Source organism: Tasmannia lanceolata, unplaced genomic scaffold (assembly GCF_043159265.1).
Source record: "Tasmannia lanceolata isolate RefF3 unplaced genomic scaffold, GAP_Taslan_0.1 ptg000005l, whole genome shotgun sequence".
NCBI lineage: Eukaryota > Viridiplantae > Streptophyta > Magnoliopsida > Canellales > Winteraceae > Tasmannia > Tasmannia lanceolata.
The window spans coordinates 13,146,097-13,171,288 of NW_027518682.1; the positions used below are offsets into that span (position 1 = coordinate 13,146,097).

General features: G+C 41.4%; 1 protein-coding gene across 1 annotated transcript; it reads right to left on the reverse strand.

Annotated features, from left to right (window-relative positions):
- Positions 1 to 879: 879 nt before the first annotated feature.
- Positions 880 to 23,703, reverse strand: LOC143877558 (uncharacterized). The gene is made up of 5 exons (XM_077379687.1): positions 23,197 to 23,703; positions 10,148 to 10,862; positions 1,873 to 2,242; positions 1,282 to 1,662; positions 880 to 1,147 (listed from the first exon to the last, which is right to left on the reverse strand). Exons 1-4 carry the CDS (start codon positions 23,450 to 23,452, stop codon positions 1,612 to 1,614), a joined length of 1,392 nt encoding a protein of 463 aa, XP_077235802.1. The 5' UTR covers positions 23,453 to 23,703; the 3' UTR covers positions 880 to 1,147; positions 1,282 to 1,611.
- Between the last annotated feature and the right edge of the window lie 1,489 nt (positions 23,704 to 25,192).

Sequence of the window (25,192 nt, forward strand, 5' to 3'; positions counted from 1 at the left end):
CCACATAGACTCAGATTTTACTAATTCATTTTGGGGGCCCGTTTGGATGCCGAGAAGATTTTGATTTTGATTTCTCACATTTGCAGCCCTTTTTGCATAGTGATTTGGATCCGGATCAAATCCTTGGATTTCCATATCATCAGCTGACAGTGAAAAAAATCAGATTTCCAAATAAGCTGTGGAGAAATAAGTAAATGAAAATCCACAGATTTGGCATTTTCCTTCACCCTCTCTCTCTGCTCCTCAACAACAACCCCCCCCCCCCCCCCCCCCCCCCCCCCCGGCGAAGAAATTACCCCCTTCCATCTCTGTCTCCCTCAACTTGAGCTAGCGGATCCATATTCAAAGCTCAATTCCAAATCCAAAATATGAGATATCCAAACAGTTCCTTAATGTACCGAAATTTTGGCCGGAACTTGGTGATTTCAGTTTCAGTAAGTACTTATAACCAAGATCCAAAATTTCGGCCAAAATTTTGGATCAATGCTGTCAAGAAGGCTTGCATTGCAAGTACAAAGTACTGAATAGGTAAGAGAACAAATCCTAACATTGCCAGAGGACGGGAGGAAGATTCAGTGTCCTTAATCAGATCAGCAGCAAGTATTTATTTTGTTTCATTTTACTCTTTTCAATGGTAACAAATTTCATTAAACTTTATTTTATTTTATTTTATTTTTATTTTTATTTTGAAAATTGATTTATAGTTTTGTACTATAGTTCCATTACTGTCGATGTAAAATGGGAGTAAAACAAATATTATGCCCAGCATAAAATTTGTTTTACGCCCTTTTTTTTTTGAAAGGAAGAGCCGAACAGATCCTGTTGTGAAAACACTCGCATTGAACTTTTTGCACCAAAACTGAACATGACTTGCAAGGCTAGAAAAGCACCACAAACTAGGTTGATAAAGAGAATTATAAGTGGGCACATTACATTTCTTACTAAAACAATGGATATGATACAAGGAGTTGTTTTTATTCTGCAGTCGGTGCTCCCTAGAGTAGAGAAGTTAAAAAGTACAGTTTATCAAAGGACTTGGACTTGCAACATAACTTCTAGGAGCCGAATAATAAGGTACCATCTCACCAGAAATGAGTTCACCCTACCCTCGGACTGGAATCAGAAATAAAAATGGATGTCCATGGTGCTGTTTAAAAGAAAACGCAGAAACACACTGCTTTAGATTTCAAATAGGGTGAAATATCCATTACACCTATCAACTAGACTCGAAGAAACTATAGATAAGAATACAAAAATGTGATAAAGGGGCTTTATCCGTACCTGCATTCCAGTCAGGTATATACATCCTAGCTCCAGATAATGCCTTCATTGCTTCTCATCAGTTGCAAAATAGGGTTTTTTTAGCTCATCGAAACAATTAAGCTGCCATAACAAGGTGTGCTTCTGCATCGGAGATGCCAAGAAGCAGCAATGAAAAACCGAGGAAGATGGAATAGAATGAGACAGTTCAAAGGTAGAGGTGGCAATCCCAGTCAACCTCAGTATATATGCCTGCACTTCTCCTGCCAGTTAGACCACAATCGCAATTGCGATCTTTCACATTTCGAGCTCAAATTCTTACTTGGCAGGTGCAGGCATGGCCCACGCCCCTCACCGGGGCCGGGCTAAACCAAAACTCGCTTCAGATTGTGGCTGATGAGGCTGCAGGAAAGCAGGCAAGCATAAATTATAGGACAATTCTACAATTTTCACAGGATACCAAGAATCCAACACAAGGAAATCAATTCCATAAGCTCTCTCTCTCTCTCTCTCTCTCTCTCTCTCTCTCTCTCTCTCTCTCTCTCTCTCACACACACACACACACACACACCCACGCCAATAAGTGTAAGTGAACCCAGAACATGAACTTACCTGTGCAAAAGGTTGGTGAGCATGTTCATGAGGATGGACAAATGTCATTCCAGGGTAAGGACAAGCATATTGCGAAGAATGTAGATATATGGGAGATGTGGAATGAACACCACGATGATTTGGATTGAAAGGTGCCATCATACTGTCAGGAGAACCATAACCAACTCCAATAGGAGATGATGCTATGGCCCAAGATCCCTGCATATGTTGAGGAATTGACCTAGGTTGGTGTTCAATGGGAATCGGAGGCCTGTGAGCCGGTCCAAGCTGTGGAAATTCAGTATTGTAATTAAATGCAGGTGAGTACATAGGCTGCATGGTGTACGGTCCTCCATTAAACCCAAACCCAGGATCAAATCTCTGCATATACCTGCCAAAACATATGGTGCCATTTGTTTAAAATTAGTCAATTAGTCAGCACAAATGTAATGTCGTGGCATCCAAGTGGTCTAACTCTTTAGATTTTTGCGTTTGTTTCCTCAGGGAGATGATTCCCCCCTCCCCCGTAGGATTATGTGCCCCCCCTCCCCCCCCCCCCCCCCCCCTGTTAACGTGATTTGACGTCAAAAAACATTAGACTGCCCAGAATTCACGTTAAAAGAGGGGCACATAATCCTAAAGGGGCAAAAAAATCATTCCCCCAAGTTTAATGCAAACGCATTAACTAATTGTTGATTTGATGCGTTTGCATGTGGATTAGAGCATGAATTTTTATTTTTCATGGGTGTATGATTTTAAAAATTGGAAAAAGTATATTTCCGAATAAAAAGTGGATTGGAGCTTCTAATTTTATTATATGTGAGTTCTTCTTGCCTGATCTATTGATTGGAGTCAGATTTCTTTTTTATTTTGAAAATTGATTATTTTTTATTATGGGTAAAAATATTTATAAAAAAAAAAATTCTATTTGTCAAAAAAAAAAAAAAAAAAATTTATCATATATGCATACTACCTTTTAATTTATTTTATATGTATGTTATTCTTGTCATATTTACCAATTAACGGAGTCTTTTTTTTAAATAGTTATTTTATTTATTTTTGTTAAAAACCGTATGAATTTCCAACATTATATTGTACTTTCATATAGAGTGGCCTTTTTCAGTTGTGTGTTTTATTGAAGCATATGTATATGTAGACATGTAGTTGTTAGAATATACCTTATTATTCCAAAAAAGTGCAAGCTTCGATATTATTAATGGTGTCCGATTCAGCTCCCGATATTATCAAACTTCCGGTTTGTATAGATGAATCAGTATTTTGGGTGGTGGTTTCAAGATGTTCTCTTCGGCCTTCGCTTTCTGCAGTGCGTGAGTCGGAGGAGACGGCGGCTCTATTTGCGCAACTTTGGTCTAGTTCGATGGATTTTAATGGAGGAATCGTGCCGGAGAAGAGGGATGCGCATAATAACTTTCAAGAGGGTTTAAAGCTGGCGTACGCTTCTTCGTCTTTTCAGCCTCGTGACGTGTCTTTTTCTCCTGGAAGTAGTCTGCATGCTAAGGGTGTAGCTTGCGGCGATGTCATCGAAGATTTGATTGACATGCAGGGGGTTTACGTGGAAAGCTTATACAGGTCTCCTGTTCGGCGGTCGTCAGAAGTAGGTTCCTTGAAGTTGGTGAAGTCTTTGTCCCCTCTGATAAGAATGAATGATTCCCCACCGTCGGATTTCAATATTCTTCAGATGGGTCCTGTTTCGTCTTCCTTGTATTCTCCAATCTCTAGGATCTCTAGATCTAATTGTTTCATCTCATTAAGAGAATCCACTCCTTTGGGCTTACCTTAGTCGATGGACCCTTTTAATCTAAGCTACTTAGAGGCCCATAGCCCACTTGCAGTGGTGGAATATATGGACAATATGTTAAATGGGCTTCCTTTCTCACATCCAAGGGAAGTGTGTGGCGGGGAAGGCTCTTCTAGCAGGTTCAAAGCTATTGGAAAGTGTTCTTCTTCTCGCTCGTTAAGTCTATCTGTGCAAGCCCAGTTTTTTCCGTTACTTCAAGCACCATGTCTGGGGGATCAAAAGGTTGAAGGAGATATGTGTCAATCTAATCTCATTACCAATTTGATGGAAAACTTTGCTGAAGCCTCTTGGGAAGTACAAAACCATGCGGTAGGACTTTTAGGTGAAGTTATTTCGTTGGGGGGGGGGGGGGGGGGGGGGGGGTTTAAAGGTCAGTTCCCTTTGCAAAATGTGGAGGTAATTGCCGATCTCCCTCCATCCAATGTACCATTAGACTGAAATGCGCAGATGTATAGTTGAGAGGGTATCGGTGGGGAAGCATGCCGGGGTTTCGAATCATCCTCCCGGAATGATGAGTTGTGCAATAATCTAGCTATGGTTATTTCTAAGGAGGAAATTCCTAATCCCATCTCCTGAGTTGACCCTAAAGGTGAGCTTTTGGAGGTGTTTGTGAACCACATTATTTCCACTAGCAGGGCTTTGGGTTTGTCTTATTCAGGGCCGGAAGATCAGTTAATGAATATGTTTAGGGTGGCGGAGGAAAGAGAAATGGATCAGAGGAGTTATTCCAATCATTCCAGTGTGGAGGGAATCAAGAAGATGCTCAGGGAATTAGCCAAGCTCAAATCAGATGTTAATTATGATGGGTATTCTGGTAGCAAGATCAGCGTTTCAAAAAGTAGTAGTAAAAGAAGAGGTTCCAGGGGGCTTAAAGATCTCAAATCAGTTGATCCATGAAGATAATTGCTTGGAATGCAGTTGATCCATGAAGATAATTGCTTGGAATGTGAATGGTTTGGGGTCTTTGGAAAAAAAGGCTCAAGTAAAAGAAGTGGTAAACCATAATAAACCTGAGGTAGTTTGCATTCAAGAAACAAAGATAGAGTCGGTGAATCGGTCTTTAATCAAGAGTTTAGGAGCGAATACGAATTGGGATTTTTTATCTCTGGATGTCATTGGTGCCGCAGGGGGCATCCTAGTTATGTGGGATCAATCAAGATGGGAAGTACAAGATTCATGGATAGGTAGATTTTCCATTTCTATTGTTTTGAGGAAGGTGGGGGAACCAGTTTTGGTTACTTTTACAGGTATATATGGTCCCACAGTGCGCAATGAGAAGGTTTATTTATGGGAAGAACTCTCTACAGTCCGAAATAAGTGGGAACACCTGTGGTGCGTGGGAGGAGATTTTAACGAAATTAGATGGGTTGAAGATCATATGGGTTGTAACAGATCCAATCAGCACATGCGTGATTTTTCCGAGTTCATTGCTACTAATGAATTGATTGACATTCCTTTGTCGGGGGCCAAATTTACTTGGTCTAGAAACAACAGGAAAAGTCGCATTGATCGGTTTTTGTTTAGCGCAGAGTGGTTATCCATCTTTCCGACATTATATCAAAAGCCTCTTATTCATTCGGTCTCGGATCATTGCCCGATCATGCTTGATCCAAGATTGGATTCTTGGGGTTCTTCTCCTTTCAGATTTGATTTGGCTTGGCTCGAAATTCCAAAGTTTGAGGAGATGTTGGGAGATTGGTGGGTATCGCACAAGGTTGAAGGGGCGGCTGATTACGTAATTGGAGAAAAGCTCAGAGCCATCAAAAAGAAACTCAAAGTGTGGAATGCGAACAGGACAGGGCAAGAGCTGAAAGAAAGTTGTGTCTTCTTGATAAAATTAGAGCTATCTCTTTGGCTGACGAGGACGGGACTGCTTTAGAGGAAGAGCTGTATGAGTTGGGTAGAACTAAGGAAGAACACAGGTGTCTTTTATTGCAGGATGAAATATCTTGGAGGCAGAAATCAAGAGCTTTGTGGCTGAAGGAGGGGGGCAAAAATACGGCTTACTTTCATAGCATAGCAAGTGCCAGGAGAAGAAACAATCATATAGAGGCTCTCGTGGTTGACGGTGCATTATCATACAATAGGGAAGTTATCACCAAGGAAATTCTGGACTTTTATAGGTTGTTATACTCTTCGGAAGACATGTTGAAGCCTGAGTTGGAGGATGTTCATTTTAAAGTGCTTGATGAGAATAGTAGGTTAGCTCTGGAAAGGCCTTTCTCGGAAGAGGAGATGGAGCAAGGGGTTTTTTCGATGGACCGTGATAAAGCACTGGGGCCGGATAGCTTTTGCCTTGCTTTCTTTCAATCTTGCTGGGAATTTGTGAAAGGGGACATCCTAAAATTCTTCAAGGATTTCTTCGAAGGAATGGAGCTGGATAGCCGGTGCGTCTTTCCTCGCGCTGGTGCCCAAAATTAAAGGTGCAGTGAAGATCTCCGATTTTAGGCCTATTAGTCTAGTTGGATGCATTTATAAAGTCCTCTCAAAGGTATTGGCAGACAGGATGAAAGTGGTTCTTCCCCTTATTATTTTAGAAAATCAGTGTGCTTTTGTGAGTCAGCAGCAGATTTTAGATTGTTGTTTGGTGGCAAATGAAACGGTGGATTGGTTGGTTAAAACGGGCACTGCAGGTGTTGTTTGCAAACTCGACATGGAAAAAGCTTATGATCGAGTGGAATGGCATTGTTTGGATTTTTTCCTCCGGAAAATGGGTTTCGGAAACAGGTGGCGGGGGTGGATAAAGAGTTGTTTATCATCGGCTTGGTTTTCCATTCTAATTAATGGGTCTCCAAAAGGTTTTTTCAAATCGTCTAGAGGTTTGCGTCAAGGGGATCCGTTATCCCCTTTCCTGTTTGTGATGTCGCTGAAGCTTTGAGTCTTTTAATGGAGAAAGGAAAGTCAACGGGGCTAGTAAAGGGGATAAAATGTGGCCAAAATGGGGTCGAGGTGTCGCATTTGCAATTCGCGGACGATCCTCTATTATTTAGTTCACCCCAGGTATTGCAGATTTTAAATCTGAAGGCAGTGCTGAGGTGTTATGAAATTGTTACCGGTCAAAGATCTAATTTTTCAAAGTCTCAATCATATGTGCTGAATGTGGGAGAGGATGAAGCCAAGAGCTTGGCTAATCTACTGGGCTGTCTTTTGGATAGTTTTCCCTCTTCTTATCTTGGGCTCCCTTTGGGAGGGGAGAGGCCTAAGTTAGGTGCTTGGACTCCCATGGTGGAAAGAATTGAAAGGAGACTAGACACTTGGAAAAGGAATTTGGTATCAAAAGGGGGAAGATTGACTTTGATTAAGGCTGTTTTATCCAATATTCCTATTTACCAGCTATCTCTGTTCAAGTGTCCTATTAGCGTGGTGAAGCGTATCGAATTGATTCAGAGGAGGTTTTTATGGGGTGGATCAAAAGATAAGAGGAGCCTTTCCTTGGTCTCGTGGGAAGATGTTTGTAAACCTGTGAAAGGAGGGGGTGTAGGGATCAAAAAAGATAAACAGGTTAATGTTTCTCTGTTGGGGAAATGGCTGTAAAGGTTTGGCGAGGAGCAGTCGCAATTGTGGGCGAAAGTCATTCGAGGTGAATACGGGGTAGATTTAGGTAATTGGAAATCTCTTAACAGTTTCAGCAAACCAGGGGTATCTGTGTGGAGGGATATTATGCGTTTAAGTTCCAGTTTCGATCAAGGAGTCAGATATAGAGTTTATTTGGGAGATAGGATATCTTTTTGGAACATGTTATGGTGTTCCGTCATTCCTTTAAGAGATTTATATCCTGATCTTTATATTGTGGCAGCAGATAAGCAAGCTTTAGTCAAAGATTGTTTTAAGAGAAGGGACGGTAAAGTCATCTGGAAGCCTCTATTCCGTAGAAGCTTTTTCAATAGGGAATTGCCCTCGTTGGTATCGTTACTTCAGATATTGGAAGATACTTACATCAGCTCTTCAGGTGTGGATAAGAGGTTATGTAAGAGATTTATATCCTGATCTTTATATTGTGGCAGCAGATAAGCAAGCTTTAGTCAAAGATTGTTTTAAGAGAAGGGACGGTAAAGTCATCTGGAAGCCTCTATTCCGTAGAAGCTTTTTCAATAGGGAATTGCCCTCGTTGGTATCGTTACTTCAGATATTGGAAGATACTTACATCAGCTCTTCAGGTGTGGATAAGAGGTTATGGGTTTGGGATTCTTCCGGTTTCTTCTCGGTAAAATCTTTCTTCAGGGGTCTTAATCCGATCCAAGAAGATCTTTATGTTGCAAAGGTGTGGAATATTAAGGTCCCCCCTAGAATTTGCTTTTTTGGGTGGACGGTGATTCGAAGCCGCATCCAAACGGTTGATTTTTTTAGGGCTAGGAACATGCTTAAAGTAGATCATTGCGCCTTGTGTGTTGAAGCTGTGGAGTCGGTAGATCATTTATTTATTCATTGCAAAGTAGCTCGGGCGGTTTGGGGAGGGGTTTTGTCGAGATTCGGCATGGCGTGGGTGTTTCCTTCCAATATTAAGGATCTCTTTGAAGGTTGGTCTTTTGTGCCCTGGAGGAAAAAATGGAAGGTTTTGTATTCGATTGCTTTACTGGCCACATTGTGGGTTCTATGGACGAAAAGAAACAACAGGATTTTCGAAGGTCGTGCTAAGTCCTCTTTCTTCCTATATATTAAGGTTGTTGCGTTATCGATTTCCTGGGCTAGGTCGCTGACAATGTTAAAATTTGTTTCGGCATACGACTTGTGGGAGGGGTGGGGGGTGGTCTGTAACAGTCAGGTTCGCAATCCTGTAATTGTTCAGAAGTGGGTCAATCCACCTGTCGGCTTCTCCAAAATTGAATTTTGATGGGTCTAGCTTGGGTAACCCAAGTCTAGCCAGGATCGGGGGTGTTTTGAGGATTTCCTCTGGGGAAGTTGTGAAGGCTTATTCCGGGCCTCTCGGAGTAGCTGATTCAAACGAAGCTAAAGTTAGAGCAGCTCATCAAGGTGTGTTACTCATGGGGAGAGCAAGGATGGCTAGCACTATTGTGGAAGATGACTCATTAAATGTCATTAGGTGGCTTTAGGGCTCTTTGGTTCCTCCTCGGAGATTTCTTCGCTTCTTTGATGAAACAAAGGATATTACGGTGAGGTGCGCTACGGTGTATCAACACGTAAGAAGATCTGCTAATGAAGTAGCGGATAAGCTGGCTAAAGATGGGGCTGTGAAGCAGGCTTTGGAGCTCTTCGACTTTATTCCTCCGTAAGTTCTTTTTTGTATTTTTCTCTGTCTGAGCGTGTTTGTAATGTGGTGTGTGTGGGGGGACTCTCTCGGTCTTCCCTTTTTTAATGAAATCAATTACTATTCAAAAGAGAAAAAAAACATATGGGATTAGGTATTTGAGCTTGGTAAATCATTATAAGTGGTTATCTTGCTTATCTAATTTTTTTAAGTGTGCATTATGCTTTTTTTAAGGGAAAGTGTGTATTTATGCTTATTAGCTTTTCATGAAATTTCATCTTAAATCCCCATCATTGGTATGCATTTTTATAAACTTCTGTGATTTTATAGGATTTTCACTGAAATCTAATGATCAAAACCGACAAGGTTTTATTTCCTCGGCGATGGATGTATTCTAAAACTGGCACTTAAAATATCGCTTAGGAACAGTGAGGGAGCGGTGTTGTGGGCCTTTGCTGGCCCTATTGGGATCTCTGGTGCTACGGACGCGGCGGTGAGAGCGGCATATCAAGGCATGAAATTGTTGACTATACGCCGGGTAGAAAATGTGGTAATAGAAGGAGATTCCTTGAATGTCATTAGGTGGCTCAAGAAAGAACGAAACCCCACATGGCATCTCGACAACCTCTCTGACGAAATGTTTGATTGGATGGCTCGTTTTCCTTGGTCTTTCCACCATATCTGCCGCTCTGCTAACCAGGTGTGGCCGACCATCTAGCCAGAGAGGGAGTCTCAAAATTAGCTCTATTCGACTCTCTTCCACCTTAATTTTTCGTTTTATTATTGTATATGTTCCTCTCGTTGATGTATATTTCTTTGTAACTTGACCACCCTGGTCTTTCTATTAATAAATTGGCTATCATTTTCAAAAAAAAAAAAATGCTTACCCTGCAAAAGAAAGAAAATTATCAATGTAGCTCATAATGAGCATTTGTAAGAACCAATTTTGATAATAGGCTTATACACTAAGTAAAAAAGGGCATTTATTTGGGATCATTTTTTGGAAGAAAACAGAGGTTTTGGTCACTTAAAAAGGCAGCAAAGAGAATCATGATGGATTGTTAGTGCCATGGACATAGGGTATAATAAATTAAGAGAATCATGAAGGATTGTTAGTGCCATGGACATGGGGTATAATAAATCATTTAAATATTAACCAAGAATTATCCATTAGTATTGAAAGCAGCTTATCATGAGAGCAGATATTCAAATTTTGCAAATAACCCAAAAGCAAGATATCAACATCAGCACAAATCAAAGACTCAAAGTACCTATCATAGCTCCTATCATAATCGGGATCCTTACGGTCCACCTCACGGTCACGAAATATGGCAACTCTATTGTTTGTCTGGTATCTAGTGACAAGCTCCTTCTCTGGCCTATTTCTACTTGATGCACTGTTGCTGCCTTCAGAGGATTCACCTGAAACCCTGCAAAGATTAATTTCACGTCCTTCAAAACCAGATTTCTCCCCCGCCCTTGCTGGTGTCGAGGAAGGAGAGTGTTGGAAACTATGTGGCAAAGTGGATTCACCCTCTGGTTTATCCACAAAGTCCCCACTGCTATTAGCACTAAATATCCGGGCACGTGCTTTGTTATATTCATCTTTCCTCTCCTCCACACTTTTTGAGTGATTTGCCTTGGAAGAATGGGTATTCGCACTACTGTTAGTTTGCAACCGCTTCTGTGGTCTTTGTTTGATTGCAACCTTAGTAGCATTGCTGTTATCTTCCTGTGGGAGATCTACAGGAATGTCGGCGAGACGAACCAAAGGCAACCGGCATTCAGAAGTTTTGCGAGCAACAATTCTAGATCCGGATCCATCAGGTAAATTGTTGTCTAAGATGACCATTGACTGTAGGTAGTAATGCTGGGCTACACGGTGTGCTGCTGCCCTTAAATAAGACGTTGGAAGCTGCTGAAATTCCAGTTGCTGTTGTGTGGGGTCACGAATGAACTTCACTACATCTTGTTCCATCCGCAAAACTGGACATGAGAAAGAAAATTTAGCGGGACGAGGGACAAGTAGTCGAAAAAGACAGGCCAAGCTAAGTTCCAAAAAGCATAACATTTGACGGGACGCTACCAGCTAGAAATTGCTCAAATTTGGATAAGTAAACCCACAAGGCGTATATCCCAAAATAAATAAGAAGTAACCTATAAAAATAAAAGATTAAGAAAAGATAAAACAGAGATTACAGCTGTTAAGGGAGATTTAATGGAGCTTGCAGGTCTCGGTTTTCCCTAGAAACAGTTTTTGCACTACGAAGCTTAGATGAAAAACCACTCAGCTTTTACCTAAATTAACCATTTCAAGTTTTCAACCAGTTAGCCTTGAATCAGGAAGATTTGGAGCCCATGAGCCCATCCTTCCTTTGCTGCCCTTTTGTTAGGAGACAAAAGCCAATGGAACAATATGTATAACCTTATAGTTCTCTAGTTTCTGGGCTGAAAACATAAATAAAAAATAGCTGTATGGGGGTTTCTGATTTGGCGAGAAAAGTTGTTCCTCCAACTAATTTATGGTTTTATTAGTTGGTCTGGTACCAACCATGTGAAAATCCAGTTCACATGCACTCTTCACATGACAATTTACCAACTATGAACTGGATTTTCATGCTCATATTTGTATTGAGTATGAATTGAAGGAGAAAGAGCACTTGAGGACCACCTAACAACCTGATACAAAGTGAGGACATCCTAGTACTGAAGGCACTAATCCCATCCATGCGTTGGCATGTGATAGTAGCAGTGTGGCATTATCCACTCAAATCATATCATGCATATAATTTTTGGAAACTAATTAGGGTCCCATTAATAAATATTTCCTTTTAATGACTGAATGAAAATGCTGTGACTCAACACTCTAATACATAGAACTACAATGACTCCATATTAGATAATCGAATAATTACTCAATCAAAACAAATAAGACATGCACATAACTCAAAAGATAAAAATTACCAACATGCATAAAGAAAGTGTGTCATCATATTCCTCAAAAGCACACCACTTTTCATCATTGTTGGGAAGTGTGATAAGCAATGTTTCTTAGCAGGTTACATAGCGTTCGTAATTCTTCTACTCAAGAGTCTAGGTGTTTCAACATAAAATGCACTGAATTTCAAAAAAAAATAAGTATTGCTATTATAATAGGCTTTCTATTGAGTGAAACTTTATTCTCAACAAGAAAAGAAACATGAGACGAGAAATATGAAAAGATGGAGAAGGAAATGATATTTTCTAGCAAGTGATTCTATTAAGAACAAAATGATATTTTAATAGCAAGTGATACTTTCTAGCAAGTGATTCTGTTAAGAACTTTCTACACAGAGCACAATCCCATTGTATACAAGGCACTTTACAGTGATTGGCTCCATCGATTTGTGGGCCACCATCGGTTCAAGCATTGCCTCTAAACACATCATTATCTTACCTTGTGATCATTACCAAGATTTTAAAAAAAAGTAATTAACCTAGGCCCTCAATTCTTATTTCTCATCTCTTTCCCTTTGTCTTGTAACTCTTTATAATAATATAAAAAGGGTGCCTACTCAATTAGAAACCTATTCTAAGTGGAACACCTTTATCTATTCAATTTCTGTTAATTCTATGTAACATGTTGAGAAATCGTTTTTAAAAGCAAATCGCAATGCCTTGTGCTTTTGCCAAGTTAATCCCCATATGTGATAAGTCTATGACCAGACCAACCTCAATGAACTCATCAAAGATAAAACAAAATCGATCTCGATGCTTACGTAAGTCCTTAAGTGAGCTACAAGTCCCAAAACATAGCTCCATTCACCATCCTATGAATTTGGCCATCAAGTACCTCAGCATTCACACAAGTCTTCTCCTGTAGTATAACTATATCCCAAATCCCTCCCAAAACATAGCTCCATTCACCATCCTATGAATTTGGCCATCAAGTACCTCAGCATTCACGCAAGTCTTCTCCTGTGGTATAACTATATCCCAAATCCCTCAGGATACCAAATACCTTCACTTTCTTACCCCATGCTTTAGTACCTTAGTGCTCTGCCACTCTTCACCCTACAGCCACTACCTTGGTACCTGACACTATCAATTGCTTCACCTTGTGTCAAGTAACTAGTGACTCGAATGACCTAAGCGGTATATCATCCAGATTCCAAATGTTATCGGTGTCTCTTTCCTTTTCCTTCACCCGTACCAAGTAGATTCAAGACGCATTATCCCCCATTTGAACATGAAAGCCACACTCGTGCTAAGCCAACCTTTTTTTTTAGGACAATCTTAACCTCTTTTTTTTGAAAGGCCATCAAATATATTAAAAGGGAGGACCAAGAAGGTCACCCAAAGAGAGGACCAAGGAGAACAAAAAAAACAACAGAAAAGCAAACAAAAAGCAAAAATACAAGCACCCTCAAGGAGGGAGGAAATCAAAGATTTCCAGCTCCTCCCTCACTACACCTTCCCTAGCAAAACAATCCGCTTCCCCGTTTGCTGATCTGCGCACGTGCTGAAAGGCAATGGATGACCCACCAACTAAGTCATCTATCTCATCGAACAGAGACCAAAATCTCCAAGGGGGCTTAGCAGATCCCCGAAGCCATCTAATAATGTTTAAAGAATCTCCCTCCACAATGGATGTATCCAGGACCCCCCTATCCAAATGCTTGATACCCTCATAAGCGGCTCTAACCTCAGCTTCACTGGAATCGCAGACCCCAAGTGGACCTGAAAAAGCCCATAGAGATGTACCGAAAGAATTGCGGCACAGGCCACCAATACCCGCCGGACCCGGATTACCAAAGCTAGACCCATCAAAGTTAACTTTCAGACAACCAGATGGAGGCGGGATCCACTTTTGCACCACCTTGTGACAAGATACCTTCTCCAAACAGATGATACTCCAGCCTTCCCATAAATCATAAGCGGACACAAACTGAAAAGAGGGTAAACACCTTACCCTAACAGCGGCAATAATATTAACATAAACTCGATGAGCAGGCTTGTGAACCCCTTCAAAAACTCTAGCATTCCTTTCTTTCCAGATCTCCCAAAACGTAGAAAACAAACACAAATGCCACAAAATTCTCCCTTTTTTCTTCCACGGAACTCATTCCCAAGCTTCAAGCAAATCCAAAATTGAGAAGGGAAATACCCAACTCAAACCGAATCTAGCCAAAATCAGACTCCATACCGATCGAGCAAAACTGCAATGCATAAAAAGATGACTAGCCGATTCCCCGTCCAAAAGGCATAAAGGGCAATGATCAATCAGCATCATCCCCCTTCGCCTAAGGAAGCTAATGGTTTGAATCCTATCTCTACAAACCACCCATCCAAAAAAAAAACCCTAGGAGGACAGAGATTTCCAAACATTGGCCAAGATAGAAGGATTAGGGCAAATAAGGAGGTGAGAATAAAAGGACTTGATAGAAAAGAAACCGGACTTATCCCATATCCAAATTCTCATATCAGCCCCAGATCTCTTTAAATAACACGACTCTATGATTTGGAATAGATGAGTCAGAGTCTCCAATTCTCTCTCGAAGAAATTTCTGCAGAATGCTGGCATCCACAACACTCTCCCATTCTCCCGCACGAAGCAATCTTTGACCAGGACCTCCTTATTAAGAGCAACCCTGCATAAATCTGGAAACAGAGAACTCAAAGGCTCAGACGCACACCAGGCGTCCAACCAAAATCTAACTCGATCCCCAGAGTAAATCTTGAATCTGGTACCCTTGACAAATTTAGGCCAGAATGTCCCGCCACACAGTTAACCCTTTAGAAGAAAACAAATCCCCCGAATCCCACTTACCAACCTTAGCACCGTACTTACTGCTAGTCACTTTAACCCAGAACTGATCTTTCTCGATTCCAAACCGCCAAAGCCATTTGCCCAGAAGAGCCTGGTTGAATTCTTTAATTTTTCGAATCCCCAACCCCCCATTTTTAAAAGGAAAGCAGACCTCCTCCCATTTTACTAGGGGAATACCCGCAGAATCCCCGGAACCACCCCACAGAAATCTACGCTGGAATTGTTCAATCCTCAAAACCACACTAACTGGGCATTTGAAGAGAGAAAGGAATTACGTGGGAATATTGGCCAAAACCGCCTTCACAAGCACCAATCTCCCACCTTTTGAAATTAAATTCCTCTTCCAAGTATCCAGTCTCCTTTTGATTCTCTCCACCACCGGGTCCCATAAGTTTTTCCAGGTTGACCAACCCCAAGAGGTAAACCCAGATATGTGGAAGGTAAGGATTCCAACTTGCACCCAAGAATCGACACATAACAGGAAGCTTGGTCCAAAGGCAAATTTATAGCAAACATACACGATTTATGGAAGTTAATCTTCAGGCCAGAGAACAGATCATAACATCTTAAAGTTGCCTTCAAGTTCAAAATAGATGCCTCATCCGGTCGGCAGAAAAGCAGGGTGTCATCAGCAAATTGTAAATGGGACACTTCCACCTTCTCCCTCCCCACTCTAAAACCCTGAAACAGCCCAAGCCCACTCCCAGATGCCATAAGCCTGCTCAGTGCCTCAGCTACTATAACGAACAAGAAAGGGGAGAGAGGATCCCCTTGCCTCAACCCCCTTGAGGACTTCAAAAACCTTTCGGAGATCCATTGATCAGCACTGAAAAATAGGCGGATTCAACGCACCTTCTAATCCATCCCCTCCATCGGTCCCCAAAGCCCATCCGCCCCATAACATAGTCCAAACTACTCCAGTTCACTCTATCATAAGCTTTTTCCATGTCCAACTTGCAGATAATTCCGCCAACTCCGGACCACCTTTGAGAATCAATAGCTTCATTCGCAATAAGACACAGTCCAGAATCTGCCCCTTGGACACAAAGGCACTTTGAACCTCAGAGATGACAGAAGGCATCACCACCTTGAGCCGCTCAGCCAAAACACCTTTGCAAGCACTTTATAAAGGCAACCCACCAAACTGATAGGTCTAAAATCCGTCACCTTTACAGCTCCCTTAATTTTAGGAAGAAGGGAAATGAATGTGGAACCAGTACTACGATCTAGCTGAGATCCATCAAAGAAAGTTTGAAAGAAGAGCATAATGTCCTCCTTAACAAATTCCCAGCAGGCTTGAAAAAAGGCTAAACAGAACCCATCGGGGCCGGGAGCTTTATCCTTACTCATCGAGAACACAGCTTTTTTAACTTCCTCCTCTTTGAAAGGAACCTCTAAAGAATACTTTTCATCAAGAGACGACACATTAAACATCACACCCTCCGGAATAGGGCGAGTAACATCCTCCGAAGAATACAATGAGTCATAGAATTCGATGATAGCTTTAGTAATACTTTCCTTGTCTTCAAGCATCCTTCCATCCACATTAAGAACAGAAATCCTGTTACACCTGAGACGGGCGCTCGCTATGGCGTGGAAATATGATGTGTTCCTGTCCCCCTCTAACAACCATTTCACCCGAGACCTCTGTTTCCATACCATCTCCTCCCTCAATAAAATACCTCTATGCTCTTCTTTAGCACAGCCTAATTTTACTCTATCGACCTCGGAAGCCAAACCAACCTCAAACTCCAATTCAACCTCCCTCATAAAATTCTCCAGCCACCTTCTTCTAGCCACCTTAACCACTTTAGTCTCCTCTACCCACATCTTGAGTTTAGCCCTCACATACCTTAACTTCATACTAATAATGAGATCAGCTTGACCTTGCACTGAAAGAGAAGACCACCACTCTCCCAACCTCAACTCCATGTTAGGATCCAAAAGCCAAGCATTCTCAAATCTGAATGGCTTAGGCCCCCATGACTCCTGTCGCGGATCCAGCAGCAACGAGCAATGATCCGAAACAGAGCGAGGAATAATCCATTGAAAAACCTCGGGAACCAGATTCAACCAGCTAGGACAAATAAGAAAACGATCAATGCAACTATGGCTCTCCCCTCGATTCCAAGTGAATCTACCACCTGATAGAGACAGATCAATAAGGCTATGCTTAGCAATAAAATCAGAGAACAACTGCATATTCAAATTGGATCTCCTACACCCAATACGCTCATTGACCGATCTAATTTCATTAAAGTCACCTCCAATGCACCAAGGATCAGACCGAGAGCCCCTACCCTCTCCAGTTCCTCCCACAACAGCTTTTTCTCACTCCCTACAACTGGCCCATACACCCCGGAAAAAAACCACGAAGAAGCATCCTCTACTTTTCGAAATAAAACAGATAGAGAAAATTTGTCTTTCAGAACCTCCGCGCTTTGCCATTTAGAACCATTCCACAAAATAAGAATACCCCCAGAAGCCCCAATAGACTCGATATAGGAGAAATCCCAATTTGCGCAACCTCCCACCGTCCTTACCACCCTTCTATCAATGGAACCTAATTTTGTTTCTTGGATACAAACAACATCCGGCTTTTGATTAACCACTATATCTTTCAGATGCACCTTCTTCTCTAGCGCCCCCAAACCATTAATGTTCCAAGACAGAATTTTCATATAAACACCATTTTTAGAGAACCTTCCTCCATTTCTAAGAAGATTCTTCTTCTGCTCAGCAAGTCCCGCCACCTTGGCTTTGCCAGACAAGAAACCTTCATAGTTAACAGCATATTGCAGCCTTTTTAACTCCCTCTCCTTTCTGGTAAGGGTTCCAGAAGATGGAACCCCCGATACTTTGTCGTGGCTCTGTTCACGATACTCCGCCTCTCTAATCATTTGCCTAAAGTAATCTTCCAAGCCTGGATATATGAAACCAAGCTTCTTACTTAGCATAACCGTGTGATTAACCAGAACCTCTACCGTAATAGCCTCCATAATGCAGATCGTGTCCTCAGGTGATCCAAATACTCCACCTGAACCAACCGAATAAGGAATAACGAGCAGCTCCGAACGATGAAGCCTCTGGATCGTATTAAGGGGGTCATATACTATCAAACTCCTGATCGAGTTAGGAATCTCCATCACCTCCTTGCTGATATCGGAGTCATCCAGGGCCTCCCCATCCACCCTTTGAACCCCTGAGTGGGTAGGATCATCAACCTCTTCAAACACCAAACGCCTAGACAAATCAGAGAAAACATGGCTCTTTGCAGAGCAATTAGAAGCATATATTCCTTGGCCAAAAGAAGTCCGAGATGGACTAGAAACGCCACCAAAAGAAAATGAGAGGAGTTGGGCCCGCGAATGGAAGACGTGTATAATCGAAAGAGGCGAGATGCACTCGGGGTCAAGACATGGACCCGGACGAACCAAATGACCCACAGAAACCGGCCCAATATAACTGGGGTTAGGAACCAGGCCCAGATGGCTCAATACACGAGGCCCAGGTGCTACACTCGAGGGAGTGACACACGAAAATCTGGGGGAAAGAGCCTCGATAATATCCTCAAAGCTATTTATTTCCCAGGATAATCTTGGCCTTTGGATAAAATCAGAGCCCTTGGAACCATAGATACTTCTCCATCTGTAGACAGGTGGAGACACATTTTGAAATTCAAATGAAGCGCTAATTTGTGTCCCATCAGGATCACAACACACGCAACTGCTAACTTGCTCCACCTCTAGCGTACGATTAGCCACGCTGCTAACATGCGCCACCTCATCATCTTCCACACAGAACTCTGAACCAGCATTACTCTCCTGACTATCCGTGTAAACCGAGCCAAATGACTCCTCATAATTATCTGAACTACCACCATCACTCTCCCCAACTTCTAAAGAAGATAAATAGGCATCTCTTTCAGCCCTAATCCACATAACTGCACCATCCATTGAAGCCGGAATCACCATGGATTCACCAGTATCTCCCACCGATGCTATCTGAATCCGAGCGCAAGAATACCCTTTTCCAGATTCACAAGGAGAATCTAGAAAAATAACTTTACCAATTCTTGCTCCTAACGACTTAAAATTTTTTGAATCCTAGGCTTCCGGCGGGACTCCCGTGAAATTCCACCACTCCGGCGACCCCTCCTTCGGGAATTTTATGGCCCAAGGTAAAAGATCCACGAAAGGTGAATTCACAACAGATTGCCATACGTTTTGAATATTCGCAAGATTAACACCGATCGGTGGAAACACCATCACCTCATTAGAATCGATTTTATGAATGACTACCTTGTTATCCAATCTTCCTTTTCTCATGAGCCAATCTTCTAATGCAGGAACATTCCCGGACCAAACCACTCTGATTTTACCCCAAAGGCTCAAATCGGCATTGCAAATTGATTTCAGAGAAAAAGAGTCCATTTTTAAGGATATACCGGATGATTTCCGTAATCCGTAAGGCCTCAGGGCCACCCCTAATCGACACGGTGCCATTACACCTAACAGTTCTCAGAGGAGCTCTGCTCATCAAACGGTTCTTCCGATATTCCATAGGAAAGTTAAAATCCAACCCAGACCAGATTTTATTACAGTTCTCACACACTACTCTTCTCTGAAAGTTCCGAAACTTACATTTAATACAACGCCAATCTCCCTACCCACCAGCCAATCGACGAGCCTTAGCCTTCTCCATTCGAGCAGAGCGCTTAGTTTTCACCTGATGCCACTTGGGTAGGACCCCTCCTCGACCAAAACTCGAGCCCACACCAGCATCATTCCATCGAGAAACTCCTCGGTCACGAATAGGGATTTTATTGGCCCCAGTGGCAACAACCGAAGGATCCATCCAAAAGCTAATAAACAGAACACAAAACCCACCAACTCAATGTGCAGAGGCCAAAATAATAGTGATTCCTCTGAAGACTCAGATTCAAACCCACGCAGCCCAGACGAGGAGACAGACTTCAATGAAGAAATCGAGGAACCAGAAGTTTACCTGATAGAAACAGACTCCTCCGAAGAAACGGAGGAAGAAGAGTCACTACCCGGAGACTTAAGGACTGAGGAAACAAACGAGGAACCAGGAGAAACACAAGAGGAAGGCGAGGAAGCAGAGGAGGTAGAAGAAGACGAAGAGGGGGGGAAGAAGAAGAAACTGAAAAGGAATCGGAAACGATTGACTCAGATGAAGAAGAAAGGCAGCTGAGAGAAAACTCGCAAAGGAAAGAGCACGAAGGAGAATCAGAAGAAAACGACGAAGAATCCGAACAGGAATATTCAACAGAAAGAGATACAGCCGAAGAAGATCCCGAGACCCTACTCCGACACGGACTGCGAAGAGAGAAACAAGTCCAAGCTCTTCAGACTCTGACCCAAAACAAACCCATGGAGACACCGGCGCACCTCTTAGCCGGATGAATGAAGCTCGCCGGAGAAGACAGCCCTTTTTCGCTCGCCCTTTTCATCTATCTAGTTTACTAAATGCTAATGGGGACCTGTAGGCGCAAATTAGCTCACAAACACCAATTGATTATCTATAGCATGAGGCAAAGCCCATTAGAACATCATTTGCTATCCCAACTCTAGAACTCGTACTCAACGTGCAATAAGAACATATGCACGCTGTCAAGAAAAGAGAATAACCTAAGAAGGGACCAATACTCCTTATCTTTTTTAATGGAACTCCTCATATTACAATATCCTTCTAAAGAGCAAAGACTAAACCACCCTACACTCCTACACCCGTCTCTTAACATTGAGATCAGAAACCCATAACCCCTTTATCTCTAATAACACGTACAAAGTCTACAAGAATGAGAGGATAATTCTTGCATCCTGCCAGTAACAAACTTGATCGCACACACCTAACTAACCCTAATACCTCAAATAAAGATATATTCTACCCCGCACACCGCCCTCTCACGCCCTCCAGACCCCGAGCCAACAAACCTAAAAAAAACCAAAACATATCTCAGCTGAAGACAAACACCTACTTTTAATACCTATCACAAGGAAACATAACACAATATTAAAGCAAGATCAAAATGATCAATCTATTGATGCAAACTGAAGTTGGATGGGCAAATTTGAGTGACTTCAAAGGGGTGCAACTTGGGTTGGGCTCAACCTGAACCCGACAGGTTCAACCCGGTTTTTTGCCGGGTTGGGTTGGGTTGTGGGTCGGGTTGGAGTTTTATAACCTGATTTGCAAATCGGGTTGGGTCGGGTTGGGTCGGGTTGGGGTACCGGGCAACCCAACTCGAATCGTAACCCGACTTTTTGTGAAGTTTTTTATATTTTTTCAACTTTTATTAATAAATATGGTTTTATCGTTTTAGACATATCTTTGTAAAATTTTAAACTTTTGGTGAAAGTGACTCACAGCTGGCAAAGCAATGAAAGCAGGTCTCGTACTCTCTTTACAGCTTTACTCTCTTTGACTATTTATGTCATTTTTAGTTTTTCTCTTTCCCAAATATAAGCCCTAAACTAAACAGTAGAAAGTAGAAACCCTAAGATCTAAACTTCTTCTTCTTTTCTCCTTTACCAACAAAACCCTAACCCCACGTCATGACGGCATGGAATCATCTCCACGTCTCTGGTCCGCGGCTTCACCTCCTCCTTGTGATGTTTTCAGTATCCCATATGTCTTTTCAGTGTGTAGCACTATGATGTTTTGATGCATGTGGGAAAATTGCAAATTATATTATAAGAGGCTTGATGGTTTTGCATTACATATCAGAACTGTGTTCATGCACCAACGGCTATTCAACTGGTTGTGAGTTTGGTGGAATTCATTCAAATAGTTATGCTCTCTGATTAAACATTGTGGTTAACTCATATCAATTATCAAATGGTTGTGAGTTTGGTGAAATTCAAATCAAATATGGCAGTTAAGCTGTGTTTTTTTTTTTGTTGTGAATTGGAAATCGGGTCAGGTTGAGAAAATTGCAATTCGGGTTGAGTTGGGTTGAACACAGCCGGGTTGGAAATCGGGTCGGGTTGGGTTGGAAACATGGGTTCTTCGTGTTGGGTCGGGTTGGCCTCAACCCGACCCAACCCGACCCGAGTTGCACCCCTAACTTCAATGTGTGTTAATTAGTTTACCCGTTACTTACGATATTTTAAAAAACTTCAACAAATTTTACATTTCCTATCCAGGGATTCTAAAATGACACCATCCTACCAAAAGTTCATAGACAAGCTCAATTCAATAAAAGAACTGATTGTCACCTCCTTCTCCACTATAATGACTGTAGCCTGCCAACTTTATACCATTTAAAAAAGCACTGCTAACTTCTTGAGTTCATTTCCGATTGACGCTATTTAAAGGTGCTATGAGACTCAATCTCTACCGCACTACAGTAGTTACTTGCGGCCGCCTCAGCCTTTCAGTAATAACTTAACTCCATTACATGAAATCATCAAATTATACACGGGAGAAATCAAAATCATGCAACTGATGCAATAGATAGAGGGGATGGTAGGATATTTAGACCCTGTTCGTTTAAGATTATGACAACCAATTGTGAGTGCCAAACTGATTATTGGACTCAAATTTCAACGTAATTTTAAGTTCAATAATTGGTTTGGCACTGACAATCAGTTGTCATAATCTTAAACAAACAGGGCCTTAAAAAATACGAACTTTTTTAAATTACTAAAAAAATAAGAACATTGGATATAAATCTTCTAACTTGGTACATATAACATGGAGAAACCAATGTAGAAAGCAATAAGCATGCACAACTATTGCTATGAAAACATGCGTGCTTTCGTCATTGGGGCAGAGAAGTTAAGAGAGACAACAAGAAATAACTCGAATTGGGGTTTTGATGTAGCTCACATTACTCCAATCTCAACAAACACAGTTTGCATATTTTTATTTTCCATTTTTTAGCTGGGATCACATCAAACCAATAAAACCAATTCTAAAATATTTATGTCATAACCACTATAACATGAAGTTCAACCCTCATGGAGCAAGTCTTTGTAAAAAGAAATGTGGATTACAAACAAAATATTCCATCAGCACACTTAACACCGTCTGTATAATATGATTGAGGAAATTACATAGTGCATATACAGCTAATTTGACAATCAATCTACCAGAAAACTTTCTAAGACAACTTAATTCTTTAGTAGAAGACTACTAACCCATGGTGAAGTTAATTGTACAGGTGCCTAGAAATTTTCTAAAGCACTTTTACCGAACTTCAAACAGACAACTTCAAAATCTCTCAGCTGAAAAAAAAATCTCAAAATCACTCAGCTGAGAATAATATCTCAGCTTAAAATAACTTCAGATTGGAAAATACTTCAAAATCACTGCACTGAAAATAACTTCATATTGGAAACCAGATATTAACCCTAATTTCAAAGAGAGAGAGCATAATTGTATGAAAACGGAGAGAGAGAGAGATCAAAAGCTAACTTCATATTAGAAACCAGATCTTAACCCTAATTTTCAAAAAGAGAGAGAAGAGATCAAAACCCTTACTCGAAAGGCGCTCACGAGGATTCTGCAAAGCTTCCCTAAGGAACTGATCCACCTGATTAAGGGCGTCGGATGAGGATGAAGAGCAATCTGGGGCAGCTGCTGGGGAAGATTCCTCAACAAATTCAGGAAACCCTAAAGAAGACGAAGGAATCGTCGGATTTTTCTTGCAAGAGACCAACAATCTACTCATTCTCACGTCCAAATCCGGAATTTCCCATGAGTCTGGGGCTCCGAGATCTTCAACAGAGCCCTCCATAGCTAGAAAATTTCTAGGGTTTGGAAGAGGAAGTGGTCATGAAATTAGGGCAAGCCCGGAGAGAGTTGAAACTAGTCGTGTGTATTCCATGGAAGATGAGATTTTAGGGTTTGGACAAGGATGGGGTCGTTAAAATGGGGTAAGAGTAGGGTAGAAGAAAGGGGTGTAGAAGGTTTTCAATCCATCGAAAGAAAGGGAGAGGGGAAAAAATCCATATGCAAGGACAAAGGAGATAGGATTTGGCGTGTTGAGACTTGAGAGAGAGTTAATGAGTGTAAATGAAACATTTGCCCCTTTTTCTACCTGGGCCAACCCCTTCTAGTGTAAAAAGAGCAGTAATAATGGTCTGGTGAAGAGAAGAGGATGAATATTATATATCATTTCCCGTTGATAATACCAAGAATTTCAATTGAAACTTCTATAGATCGGACGGTTGGGATCTTCCTATAGAGATGATATTTGGGCACAACTTATTTTCGTTGTGGCCCATCAAATGGACGGTTTGGATGGTAACATGTGGCGAGTTGTATATATATGGTAAGTATTTTTAAAATTTTACAGTGGGGCCCACATGGTTTGATGATTCAAAAGATATTTTGATAGGCTCACTTTAGGGGGTGGGGCCTACGCAAATATATGATGCCCACAACTTAGTTGCAACTTGCAAGTATCACTGCGTTTATTATATGCAGTTTAGCATTCTCATTATGTGATTTGCTAGGGACCATTGCGGAAAGGCATTTCGCAGCTGGCTGTTGCATGAGAGGGCAGCCACATGAATTAAATGAATAAGACAAAAAGTTAACCTATGTGGCAGCTCTCTTTTGCCCCAGCCAGTCCGCTTATGGTCGCTAGCAAAATCCTCTCACTCTACATACCATACAAAATTACAAATGAAGCCCCTGATCCTTGGTATGGTATGGTATGGTATGGTATGGTATTGCATGCGGATTTCAACTTATTCTCTATCTACCCCTTCGTCTCGTTCTCTTAGGCCCCGTGTGTTTGGGATTATTTAAAAACTGATGCTGATTATATGACAAACAATTATACCAAGCATCAATTATTAAAATAATCAGTTGAGACAAAAGTGGCATCCTCAACATCATTTCTTAATAAGTGATTTATATAGAAAAGTTAAGTGAGTAAAGTACCTCTCGAAGCATAATCATTTGATTAGATTCTTAGAATTAATTTTTTTACACTTGCAAATAGGTGCTTTTTTTTTTTTAATGGTGCAAATAGGTGCTACAAACCTTCTCCTCCCACTCCCATTTCACCACTCTCGTTTCATAAATGTTTCTTAGTAAAAAGTTAATGACAAATAACTTTGATGCATAATCATTTGATTAGATTCATAGAATTAAATTTTTCAGACTTGTAAATCAGTGTTGGAAACCTATTTCTTCCCATTTCACGACTCTCTCACTTCTTCAGCCTACACTCGGCTCTGAAAGCAGTAACGCCAAGAAGCATTGTGCCCAAATATAGGACAACTTGATCCAATGCCTACTGCAAAGAACACCATCATTTGCACTACCATTTTGAGAAATGAGTTTAATGGCAAGTCTTCTCCAAAGAGGAGAAAAGGAACACAGATAGAAATTGAAGTATATGAATGCTTCACTCAGGCATTGGCAAAGCTTGAAAATCTGGAGATTTCATCTTACAGACGAACCTGTGGGTTTCCAAGTTCAACCTGCAAAAAGGAGAAAAATCACTTAAAATTTTCTATCTCCA

Coding starts and splice junctions, on each gene's coding strand:
- LOC143877558 (XM_077379687.1), bottom strand. CDS start 23,452: ATGGAGGGCTCTGTTGAAGATCTCGGAGCCCCAGACTCATGGGAAATT. Junction 10,863..23,196: donor TCCTCGTGAGCGCCTTTCGA/GTAAGGGTTTTG, acceptor TCTCATGTCCAG/TTTTGCGGATGGAACAAGAT. Junction 1,663..1,872: donor CTCACCAACCTTTTGCACAG/GTAAGTTCATGT, acceptor GCTTTCCTGCAG/CCTCATCAGCCACAATCTGA.